At 46.7% G+C, this 12,802-nt stretch overlaps 1 protein-coding gene across 1 annotated transcript; it reads right to left on the bottom strand.

The window, feature by feature from the left end:
* Window positions 1-119: 119 nt before the first annotated feature.
* On the bottom strand, window positions 120-2,012 carry rpl23 (ribosomal protein L23). The gene is made up of 5 exons (XM_015968920.3): window positions 1,896-2,012; window positions 1,362-1,445; window positions 942-1,070; window positions 578-691; window positions 120-233 (listed from the first exon to the last, which is right to left on the bottom strand). The coding sequence occupies exons 1-5, from the start codon at window positions 1,906-1,908 to the stop codon at window positions 151-153; spliced, it is 423 nt and encodes a 140-aa protein (XP_015824406.1). The 5' UTR covers window positions 1,909-2,012; the 3' UTR covers window positions 120-150.
* Between the last annotated feature and the right edge of the window lie 10,790 nt (window positions 2,013-12,802).

Below are 12,802 nucleotides of genomic sequence, written 5' to 3'. Positions count from 1 at the left end.
GGCTGCGGTTGGTTCCTCCAGCCTTGTCTCCAGTACGATTATGCTTACGGCACCACCACATCCACATCACAGGGCGCCACACCCAACGTGACGTTAAATGAAGTCGCCAGGCCACTGGGTTGATGAACAGCTTTTATTGTAAACACAGTCTCAGGCTATGCTGCCGGCATTGGAAGCGATTCTGGGCCACAGGTCTGCACACTCCTTGGCCACTGGGCCTGTGATGGCTGAACCTGCAGGTAGAGACGAGACGTTACTGCGGTCCAAATGAAGCAGCAGGCTGAAAAGGCAGAAGGCTAGAAATGGGTTTGAGTTTGGTGGAGCAACATTTGTCTCATCCCTGATTGAGATCAGTCAGTCACAGAAGGTCTCTGCTGTCTCACCCACAGTGATGAAGTCATTCTGCCCTTCCTCGACAACTCACCCAGCCACTGAGCAGACCAAGCAAGTGCTTTTGGAAGGGGGCGCTTCACGCCACCAGCACTCTTAACCACACACAGATTTACCGTGGTGCGAAGACACTGACAGTCTACATCTCACAGAAACAGCAGCTAATGCCTTGAAACTAAAAACACACCTTTCATTTCTCCTTTGTTGTTCACAATAACACCTGCGTTGTCTTCAAAGTAGAGGAACACTCCATCTTTTCGCCGATACGACTTCCGCTGCCGTATCACCACCGCAGGATGCACTGGGAGAGGAGCAGTGGTGTTATCACAGGTGACTGCGAGGTGGAAACATGCAGCTGTGCCCCAAAAGCAGACTAATCGCTTCTCTGTAGTCGCACTTACGGACAACTGGCACATAAACATTTCTTTGAACGAAACTCAACTTGATCCAGCCGTGTCCATTCCCAAGAGAAGTACCCCCCTTACATGCACCACACTCGTTTTGTGTGTAACGGGGGACAGATCAAACCCAATGCAGCTGTTACCACTCACCCTTCTTCCTGAGCTCTGGTTTGCCTTTTTTGACTGTGGCCATGACCATGTCCCCCACTCCTGCAGCGGGGAGACGGTTCAGACGACCCTTGATGCCCTTCACAGAGATTATGTACAGGTTCTTAGCACCTGTGAGTCAGAAGGAAAACAAGCATGAAAACAGGATTACTGGAACTAAATGCCCAGACCCTCCCGCTCAACTACACAGTTCATTAAATAGCTCAAGTAATTTATAACATATTTGCCCGTTTTCACTTTCACACTTGAATAAAATAAGTGTTAGTGTAATTTTGAGAATACAAGTAGGTGTGTGTGTGGGACTGAAGGCCCCTTCCTCCAGTCCAGGCTGGATGTTAGGTGACCCAACAGGCATGAGGTGCGCCTTGAATCCAGCTTTTATACAGGGCAGGTAAGACGTACCTGTGTTATCTGCACAGTTGATGACTGCTCCCACTGGGAGACCCAGTGAGATGCGAAACTTCGCTCCAGACGAACCACCACGTCCTGCAACGAGAGGACCCTAATCAGTCCAAGGCTCCACCGGTGCTTGAAACTCCACACAGCCTCGGCTGTAGCCCAGCTTTAGCTAGCACTTCCTCTTCCGTCCACCTCGAGTTCACACCGGCTAGCTATTAGCTAGTCTACGGTAGTTAACTAGCTCCTGTTTTCTCTACTTGTCGATAAACAGCCGCGTAGTTTGACACAAACGTCTATTTCCAACCTGCAGCTCTAATGCAGTCCAGCTCGCCTTCACGGCCCTGAAGCAAACATGGCTCCGAGAACTGAAATGCAACAATGCTATCATCTCCGGATCATTAAAGCGTGAGAAAAACTCCGAACGAGCCACAGAAACGTGTGGTTTATTATCAATCTGTCCTAAACGAGCATCATTAGGAACTCTGGGTAAAACTAAAACAGCAGATGAAGGTGGATTTCATATGATGATAAACCTACCTCTCTTAGACATGGCTGCGGCAGGGAAAGAGAAAGGCAAAAAACGGAAGTAGACCTTATAAAGGTGAAGGAAACTACTTCCGGGTCACGTAGAGGAGCAGTGCGTATGAGCCTGGGGGGCGTGACTTTGTTTTTAAAACGTATTTAGTTTAAAAGTAGAGAATACTTTTATTATCTTTCTCAGATCCATTACTTCACAATTAAACACAATAAAAATTACAATATAATAAACGTTTAGAGACTCCCACGTTAGGATATAGTGTCATAAAACAACAACAACAATAAAATAATAATAATAATAATAATAATAATAATAATAATAATAATAATAATAATAATAATAAATGAAAAATGACCTGCACTTATATAGCACCTCTCAGAGTAAGGACTCCAAAGCGCTTTACACTACAGTGTATCACTCATCCATTCACACACACATTCATACACTGGTGGAGATGAGAGGCATTAATAATAACGACAACAATTTTAAAATTTCCTTAGGGGTAAAACTAAGGAAAATACCCATCCAGACATTTTAACGTTTAACAGACTATTTGAAGAAACAATCTTCAATACACATATTAAAGGAAGTCGTAAATCAAACGTTTTATCATTTTTCAGAGCGTCGTTGCTGGATTCTCAACAAACATTTGCAGTGGTCTATTTTCCACTAGATGTCAGTGTTTCATTACAGTTTTCTTCAGCCTGCCCCTGCTGAGAGCGATAGAGGAAGAAAAGAAACCAAGCAGGATGGTTGGGTTGTCCTGGAAATGGACCAGCAGCCCCACTGAGCTCCAGCAGTAAACGTGATAACTGGTGTTTGGAGGGAGGACGGCACAGGACGAATATGACAACCCAGACCCGAGGCCTGGGTTTAGTTTATTAGAGGCTGCAGTAGAGACACCTAAAATATGCAACACATACCTTTTCCAATCAAAGCAGGAAATTATAGTTTTGATGAATTAGAGACACGTGGAGTGACTGAATGAAAGTACCAGGGTTGTTTTCATCATCTGTTAGCTGAGGGAAGACATTATCCCCTGATAGCCAGCCACAATAAACCTATTATAACTCCTGGTAACACAATATCATTTAATGATCAGAGTGAATGACTAAAGCAATAGTTTGGTGATGAAAAATCTGATCATTAAGTAATGTGGTGTGTCAACTGAAGCAGTGATTATTAGCTGTAGCGGTGAGACAGCTGGGGCGGTGTTCCCAGTCTGCCTGAAAACAGAACAGAAGTCCAAAAACCACGTGAAATCATGAGAAACTAACCCTATATAAGTATAGCTAATTTAGGGGTCCAGTGCCGTTTGGGACAAATACATGTTGGTATAGTCAGCAGCAATGCTTATGGTTTGTATTTAGTCTGGAGGAAATGCTGCAGAAGCTGTTGTGTTGGCTCGTAGAATCGACGACTGCGGCCTGTAGGCTGAACCTGCTCCTGCTTTATCTTCTCATGCTACTGGTAACGAGAAGTCATGTTTATTCTGCTCTCACAATAAATGATGCTGTATAAGATGCAACTGGAAATGTTAAAGCAGTAAATCAAGCACGGACGCTGAAGGACTTTCAGTGATTGTACACTCACGAGGATGGAAGTCTTTCTAACCTTTGTCAGTAAGCAGAAACACGTGCCGATCACTCTCTGGGTCTTAGAACTTAAAATCTGGCACCAGGAGGCGACTGTTGAAAGTAGAACGATTAATTTGCACACAGAACAAATTAGAGAGTGGTTTGTGGTTGTGATGAGCTCAGGGCATCAGCAGGGGAGGAGAAGAGGTTTTAGGTGGAGATAAAAACAGACAAAACCAGGATGGAAAAAGGACTCGATGTGGAGAGTGGGCATAGTCGTCAGCTAGGTGAGAATGAAACAAGCTGCCCCAGTGGTATTTAGCCCCGCCCTCTTCATGTTCACAGGTGTGGCAAGGTGGAGAATCGAGGGCTCGGGCGAGATTCGATCCCCAGACTCCCGGGTGAGAGTCACGCGTGCTAACCAGTCAGCCAAAAGGACACCCCCTTGGCCAAGTAGCCGGGGTGCATGATCAGCCGGGACACTGACAGGACGCTCACACTGCCACACAGGCATCATGCTTATTCCCCACAGGGCTGCCCTGTGAGGGTGCTGGAAGAGAAGGGAGGTTTGCCCGTCCAATCACCTCTGTTCAAACTCTGAGAGCAGCGGTGAAGTTGTCCCTCTCATCAGCTTCATCAGAGGGACAAATGTCCAGTCCCCCCACTGAATCTGTTTTCAGGCTCCCCTTCGGTGCCAGTTGAGGGTTTCTGATCACCCTTTAGGGGAGCTAGGCTCCCCCTATCACCCCTGTAATTTGAACCCTGGTCATAGGCATGTTCCCCTTTCTGGCTCTTATTACCAACCCAGCCTTGTTGCTCGAAGGAAAGGGGCTGATCCACCTGGCAGGTGGGTGTGAGTGAGTGTCACTGACGTGCCGCACAGGCAGGCGAGTGCACCCAGCTAATCAACAGAAGTAGGTTAGGGTGTTCGAGCCCTCCTGTTGTGTTCACTTCCTGCCCCTGACTTCAGTGTTCCCGTCAAAATCCCGGTCTGTTTTAACTTAAATTAGCACAAAAACCATTTTTTATTCAACAATCCTTAGCTGTGAACAATGTCTCAGAGTAGTGTTTAACATCAATTAACAGAATTAGACAAAACATTACTGCAGTGAAAATGCAATTAGGCCCTGAAAATGTATTACTAAATGAACACGTAACGTAAAAATTTAATGGAAAAACAAAGACCAAACTCAACATGAAGTTGTTTGTGTGTGTGTGTGTGTGTGTGTGTGTGTGTGTGTGTGTGTGTGTGTGTGTGTGTGTGTGTGTGTGCGTGTGAATACATAGAGCCAAATCAAGGACCTTCACACAGTAAACATTCCAACACAGGTCAGTTCATTAAGCCAATCAGTAAAAAGTTTCCTATATAAGGAACCCAGCAGGTTGCATCGAGTCACTGACTAGTGTCAGAGTCTTTACAGCAATCCTCATACTAAGCAAGCATGTAGCGACTGTGGAGAGGAAAACTCCCTTTTAACAGGAAGAAACCTCCAGGGCCCAGTGTGTCAAAAGGTTTAATCTGGATCAAATTGATCCGGATTTAGTAATCCTTTTTTTTTTCCGATCCGTGATCACCCAGCTCACCTTTGAGCCAGTTTTTCAAAGCAACATCAGATTGGATCAATCTGATCCGGATAGGAACTTTTCAGGATCACCAAATCTTGATAACCAACTCAAACAGGATAGGAAATCACAATGTAGAACCCTAGATATGTAAAGAGCAACAAGTAGAACAGCCAGGGTCAATGTAAGTTTATTTTGATTTGAAATGAAAACTTAGACATAAAAAAAAAACTAAAAACAAGAAAAACCCCACCCCATCCTCTTCCAGAAGTCCGCTCATGTGAGACCTACAACACAAACACTGTACGTTGAGGTTATTTATAACAAATTTCAAATATAGATGTATTGAATAAAAAAAAGACTTGATGTGTCACGTTGCAAGTCAGGTGGAGGTTTGGACCCAAAATGCAGACACCCAGAACGACATGAGGCAGGAGTGGATGTAAATGAAAACATTTCTTTATTAGGAAGTAGAACAAAAAATTCCAAAAGGGCAGGAAGCCAAAAACTAATGTCCTGAAACCCTGGAGACAAAAGCTCACTTAGAGCACAAAACCTAGAGACGACGAACAAAACAACGCTGACACCAAACAATGGACCAACAAAATACTGGTACACAGACAGGGTTTTATACACTGGGGAGGATGAGAGGGAGATGACCTGCAGGTGTGTGGGGAGAGAGAGACCAGGTGAACTGAGTTACTAATCAGGGAGGAAAACTAAGGCCTAGTCCACGCGTAGCCGTTTAAAAAAAAAACGAATATCTGCCCCTCCAAAAACTTGCATCCACACCACCTCGTTTTAAAAAAAAACTGTCCACACGTACCCAGATAAATACGTTGTTAAGGACATGCCAGACCTGTAGGCGGCAGTACTTCCCCCGTTCTTAACCTCGTCCTTCGTCTGTGGTCTTCCGCAAGGAGCAGTAATTCCGCTTGCAAAAACAAACAAGCGAAAGCGCTTGGACAATTGATGGATCGGGTAGTGACAGAGCGCAGCTCTGAGGGCATCCATGCTGTCGATGCTGTCGGCTAGTGTAAACACAGGTTGCACACGTGATGTCAGCATTTTTTGTCGCGGAAAGTGACATTGCGGACCTTAAAACTCCGGTTTTGTCTGTCCACACGCAGACACCCAAAACGGAGAAAACGCAGATCTTCACTTTGGCCGGAGTTTTTTAAAAGATCCGTTTTCGTGTGAAAAAACTCTGTTTTCGTGTGGATGACAGGCCAAAACGTAGAAAAATATCTACGTTTTGGCAGATCCCCGGCTACGTGTGGACAGGGCCTAACATGACCTAAGAATAAAACCTACAGACAAGAAGAGCAGGAAAAATAACTTAATAATCTATGGGGGGAGAAAAACCTCAAACACCGATGGGAAAAACACACTAGAGAGACGAATAATATGAACAGCTGTAGCTAAAGGAAAATGACCTAAGAGAAAAACCTAAAGACCAGAAGGGCAGAAAACATAATATTCTAAGGGGGGAGCTGAAATTAAAGGAACAACACTACAGAAAGAAAAACTACAGGGGCGTGACTAAAGGGGGCCACGGGAGCACAGGAACTGGGAGGGGGATATCTGAGGAGGGAAACCTAGAGGGCTGAAGATCTGGGGAAAAATGGAGAACACCAGGAGACACATGAGGAAGACGCAGACAAGGACACATGAGGACGCTAGGAGACACAAAAGGAGAACCTAGAGAGGGATGGAGAACACAAGGAGACAAATGAGGGAAGACGCAGACGCAGACCGTGACATTATGTCAAATACTCCACAATAATCTCAGACTTCCTCATCTGATGTGGAGAGACCAGCTTGTCTGAGCGTAGCCTTTAGGAGGCAGATCTCAAGTCTGGCCTTGGTTTGCATTTTTTCGTTTTTGGTTTTGTAATCATCACATGCATCACCAATAAATGTTCTAAAAAGAATATTTTCAATTGTGATGAATCTATATATATATATATATACATCAATTAGTGACAGAATAGAATTGATTGTTCTTGGTGAATTTTGACAGCTGTTTGGGGATTATTTTATGAGGCCAAACACTTTCTACTTTGTTGTAGGCCTATACTGAAAGGCTGAATACGCAGTGTTGGGAGTAACGCCGTTTAAGTATAACGGCGTTTCTAACGGCGTTCTTTTATAGGTAACGGAATAATCTAATTAATTACTTTTCCCGCCGTTGCAACGCCGTTACCGTTACTGGGGACGGAAGGTTGTGCGTTACTATGTGCTTGCCGAACGTTGAGCAACAGCGTGAGGCTTTCCGACCGCCACACTTCAGCTGCAGCCAGGGAGAGAGAGGTGTCGGTAACGCACTTACAAACACCATGATGATGATTGGCCGGGTGGGCGGAGACCCTCACGGTCTCAGTCACTGCATTCTGTAGACACAACGGGAATAACTCCGTTTAAAATAACCGCGTTAATAAAAAATCTTTCTTTCTGTAACGAGCAAACTAATTAATTACGTCATCTTTTATCAAAACGTCGTTCCTGTTACTGATAAGAAAATGCGTGCATGAAGCAGCGCGGTGTGTTGAAGCTGTCATCATCAGCTGATCAGGAGCTAAAGAGGCAGATGTTTAAGAGCATCACGGCCCGTGAAGAACGAGGAAGACGTGATGAATATCTACGGCTGCAGACCCCCCGCAGATTTGTTGCTGCAGCAGCGAATCTGCGGGTCTGCAGCCGTGCCCTTCTTAGCGTGACAGCGGGACGTCCCGAAGGTCCGCTCACCTGTTCACCTCTCAGACGTCCTGACCTTCTACCTTCCTAGATCATCCAGCTGTAACCTGTTCCTGATCATGTCTTTAGTCCCGCTGTAACACTGATGCATCAGTCTCAGACGTCATGGAGCTCAGGTGTTACTAGAACTACCTGAGTGTGTTCACCACCCAGCTTCAGCTCTTCTGTGGTTGGGTCTGACCCAAGTTAGTAAATGTGAGTCCTCCATCAGGCTTGTGCCTCTTCTAGAGTCATTTTAAAGGATATTTATTTATTTAACCGTTACTAGATTAGCAGCAACAGAAATGCTGCTAAAAACACACAATTATGTGAAGCTGGAAAAATTAGAATACTGTGCAAAATTACATTTATTTCTGTAATTTAACTAGACAGAGAGACCATTTAAAGGCTCGGGAACCTTTAGAGATGTTTCTATTTGCAATTTTAAATGTTAGCTGATTGGGGTCTTGTTAAATATCACACAGTGACCTTTTAATAGTCTAGATAAGTGTAATGTTCCTGTTAGTAGTTCCTCCTGTTAAGTGCTTATTTATTTAAATTATTCAGGTTAATAAAAAACATTTGGACATGCATTTTATTATGTTCCAGTCATTAGTCATTTATATTTCACTATTGTAGTAAATTAATTCTTGCATGCTTTAATGAAAAAAGTAACTAAGTAGTTACTTTTGTTGGTAATTAGTTACTTTTATGATCTTGTAACTCAGTTAGTAACTGAGTTACTTTTTTGACAAAGTAATCAGTAACTATAACTAATTACTTTTTTAAAGTAACGTTCCCAACACTGTGAATACGTTAAAGCTGACCTAATCACTGTAGCCTGATGGAAGAACAAATACAACTAAAACCTTATGAATAAATAGGATATCTTGTAAGACACTGCATGATCCAAATATAGTATTATTTGATACATTTTTAAAGTTTTTATTACATTTTGGGCATGAAATCCATGCTGAATCAACCCTTCTGATGGGATAAGTTTAATCCAGAATTTTTTTTGGATCAAATTGATCCAAATCCTACAAAAAAGTTCTGAAAAACCCAAACTAAAGGTTTGATCCAAATCAAAACCATGACTGGATTGCGTGATATAATCCGATTAAGCAATCTGTTTTTTCTTTAAAAAATAAATTCAAGATTTGATCCAATCCGTTATCCAAATTCCTCATGGATTACTTTAGGACCAACAGCTGGTGTGATCAGCTCTGAACAGCGTTGATCACAATTTGCAGATCATGTTTATTTTTCACAGAGATCGGCCGCGGATTCCTCTTCTGTCGGCATTCGAGGAATCGAAAAAAACATCTTTGAACGATTGTATTATCACACCTCACTGCTGTCTTACTCCTCACCACTGTCTCACACCTCACTGTCATCTTACACCTCACTGTTGTCTCACACCTCACTACTGTCTCACACCTCACTGTCGTCTCACACCTCACTGTTGTCTCACACCTCACTACTGTCTCACACCTCACTACTGTCTCACACCTCACTGTCGTCTCACACCTCACAGTCGTCTCACACCTCACTGTTGTCTCACATGTCACTGTTGTCTCACATGTCACTGCTGTCTCACACCTCACTGCTGTCTCACACCTCACTGTTGTCTCACACGTCACTGTTGTCTCACACCTCACTACTGTCTCACACCTCACTGTCGTCTCACACCTCACTGTCGTCTCACACCTCACTGTTGTCTCACACGTCACTGTTGTCTCACATGTCACTGCTGTCTCACACCTCACTGCTTAATCATACCTCACTGTTGTCTCACACCTCACTGTTGTCTCACACGTCACTACTGTCTCACACCTCACTACTGTCTCACACCTCACTACTGTCTCACACCTCACTGTCGTCTCACACATCACTGTTGTCTCACACCTCACTGTTGTCTCACACCTCACTGTTGTCTCACACCTCACAGTCATCTCACACCTCACTGTTGTCTCACATGTCACTGCTGTCTCACACCTCACTGCTTAATCACACCTCACCGTTGTCTCACACCTCACTGTTGTCTCACACCTCACTCACTGTTGTCTCACATGTCACTGCTGTCTCACACCTCACCGCTGCCTCACACCTCACCACTGTCTCACACGTCACTGCTGTCTCACACCTCACTGTGTCTCACAACTCACCACTATCTGACACCTCACCACTGTCTCACACCTCACTGCTGTCTCACACCTCACTGTTGTCTCACACCTCCCTGCTGTCTCACACCTCACCACTGTCTCACACCTTACTGTTGTCTCACACCTCACTCACTGTTGTCTCACACGTCACTGCTGTCTCACACCTCACCGCTGCCTCACACCTCACCACTGTCTCACACCTCACTGCTGTCTCACACCTCACTGTGTCTCACAGCTCACCACTGTCTGACACCTCACCACTGTCTCACACCTCACTGCTGTCTCACACCTCACTGTTGTCTCACACCTCACTGTTGTCTCACATGTCACAGCTGTCTCACACCTCACCACTGCCTCACACCTCACTGCTGTCTCACACTCTAACACATTTCTCTGCCGCTCCAGACCTCCTCATGTAATACCCCAACGATAATTTATATCCTTTTAGTAAAGCCTACCATCATCTGCCCTTCTTTGTACCCATCCTGGATATGCATTTAGTGACTGAATTAATTAAAAAGTGAAAATATAAAATAAAATGAAAAACAACAGATGAAGTCTAGATTACCAAATACCAAACCTGTCCATCATGTCGTCATCACCTCTGATTCCTTCACCAACACGTTTGTTACAGTCTGCACCCATGAACTCTCTCACATCTCTGGAGACACGCTGCATCAGATCATGTGCTCCTCTTCTAGCTCACATCCTACCTGTGGATCAGAGCTTCTAATGAAGATGATTTTCGTTGGGTCCTGCCACCATTGCACACGAATCTGGTCAGTGACTTGTGTGTCTCTCGTCTCGTCTCGTCTTCCTCCGCTTATCCGGGTCCGGGTCGCGGGGGCAGCATCCCAACTAGGGAGCTCCAGGCCGTCCTCTCCCCGGCCTTGTCCACCAGCTCCTCCGGCAGGACCCCAAGGCGTTCCCGGACCAGATTGGAGATGTAACCTCTCCAACGTGTCCTGGGTCGACCCGGGGGCCTTCTGCCGGCAGGACATGCCCGAAACACCTCCCCGGGGAGGCGTCCAGGAGGCATCCTGACCAGATGCCCAAACCACCTCAACTGGCTCCTTTCGATCCGGAGGAGCAGCAGTTCTACTCCGAGTCCCTCCCGAATGTCCGAGCTCCTCACCCTATCTCTAAGGCTGAGCCCGGCCACCCTACGGAGGAAACTCATTTCGGCCGCTTGTATCCACGATCTCGTTCTTTCGGTCATTACCCAAAGCTCATGACCATAGGTGAGGATTGGGACGTAGATCGACCGGTAAATCGAGAGCCTGGCTTTCCGGCTCAGCTCCCTCTTCCCCACGACAGATCGGCTCAGCGTCCGCATCACTGCAGACGCCGAACCAATCCGCCTGTTGATATCCCGATCCCTCCTACCCTCACTCGTGAACAAGACCCCGAGATACTTAAACTCCTCCACTTGAGGTAGGACCACTCCCCCGACCCGGAGGTGGCAAGCCACCCTTTTCCGGTCGAGAACCATGGTCTCAGATTTGGAGGTGCTGATCCTCATCCCAGCCGCTTCACATTCGGCCGCGAACCTACCCAGCAAGAGCTGAAGGTCAGAGCTGGATGAAGCTAGGAGGACCACATCATCCGCAAAAAGCAGAGACGAGATTCTCCTGCCACCAAACTCGACACACTCCACACCACGGCTGCGTCTAGAAATTCTGTCCATAAAAGTGATGAACAGAACCGGTGACAAAGGGCAGCCCTGGCGGAGTCTAACCCTCACTGGGAACAGGTCCGACTTACTACCGGCTATGCGGACCAAACTCACGCTCCTCTGGTAAAGGGACTGAAGGGCCCTTAACAGAAAGCCACCCACCCCATACTCCTGGAGCGTCCCCCACAGGGTGCCCCTGGGGACACGGTCATAAGCCTTCTCCAAATCCACAAAGCACATGTGGATTGGTTGGGCAAACTCCCATGCCCCCTCCATCACCCTTGCAAGGGTATAGAGCTGGTCCACAGTTCCACGGCCAGGACGTAAACCACATTGCTCCTCCTCTATCTGAGATTCAACTATCGATCAGACCCTCCTCTCCAGTACCTTGGAGTAGACCTTTCCAGGGAGGCTGAGGAGTGTGATCCCCCTATAGTTGGAACACACCCTCAGGTCACCCTTCTTAAAGATGGGGACCACCACCCCGGTCTGCCACTCCCTAGGAACTGCCCCCGATGACCACGCAATGTTGTAGAGACGTGTCAACCATGACAGCCCTACAACATCCATAGCCTTGAGATACCCAGGACGAACCTCATCCGCCCCAGGGGCTCCGCCGCGGTGTAGTTGTTTGACTGCCTCAGCAACTTCTGCCCCCGAGATCGGACAGTCCATCCCCAGGCCTCCCAGCTCTGGTTCCTCCTCGGAATGCGCATTGGTGGGATTGAGGAGCTCCTCAAAGTATTCCTTCCACCGTCCGACTATAGCCTCAGTTGACGTCAGCAGCTCCCCATCCCCACTGTAAACAGTGTGAGCGAGTTGCTGCCTTCCTCTCCTGAGGCGCCGGACAGTTTGCCAGAACCTCTTTGGAGCCGATCGATAGTCTTTCTCCATGGCCTCACCAAACTCCTCCCACGCCCGAGATTTTGCCTCGGCAACTGCCACTGCTGCACCCCGCTTGGCTATCCGGTACCTGTCTGCTGCCTCCGGAGACCCACAGACCAGCCACGCCCTGTAGGCCTCCTTCTTCAGCCTGACGGCTCCCCGAACCTCTGGTGTCCACCAGCGGGTACGGGGGTTGCCACCACGACTGGCACCGGCCACCTTACGACCACAGCTAGCAACAGCCGCCTCGACAATCGCAGAGTGGAACAAGGCCCACTCGGACTCAATGTCCCCCACTGTTCTCG

Source organism: Nothobranchius furzeri, chromosome 18 (genome assembly GCF_043380555.1).
Source record: "Nothobranchius furzeri strain GRZ-AD chromosome 18, NfurGRZ-RIMD1, whole genome shotgun sequence".
In the NCBI taxonomy this organism is placed as follows: Eukaryota; Metazoa; Chordata; class Actinopteri; order Cyprinodontiformes; family Nothobranchiidae; genus Nothobranchius; species Nothobranchius furzeri.
This window is presented reverse-complemented; position numbering and strand designations above follow the sequence as displayed.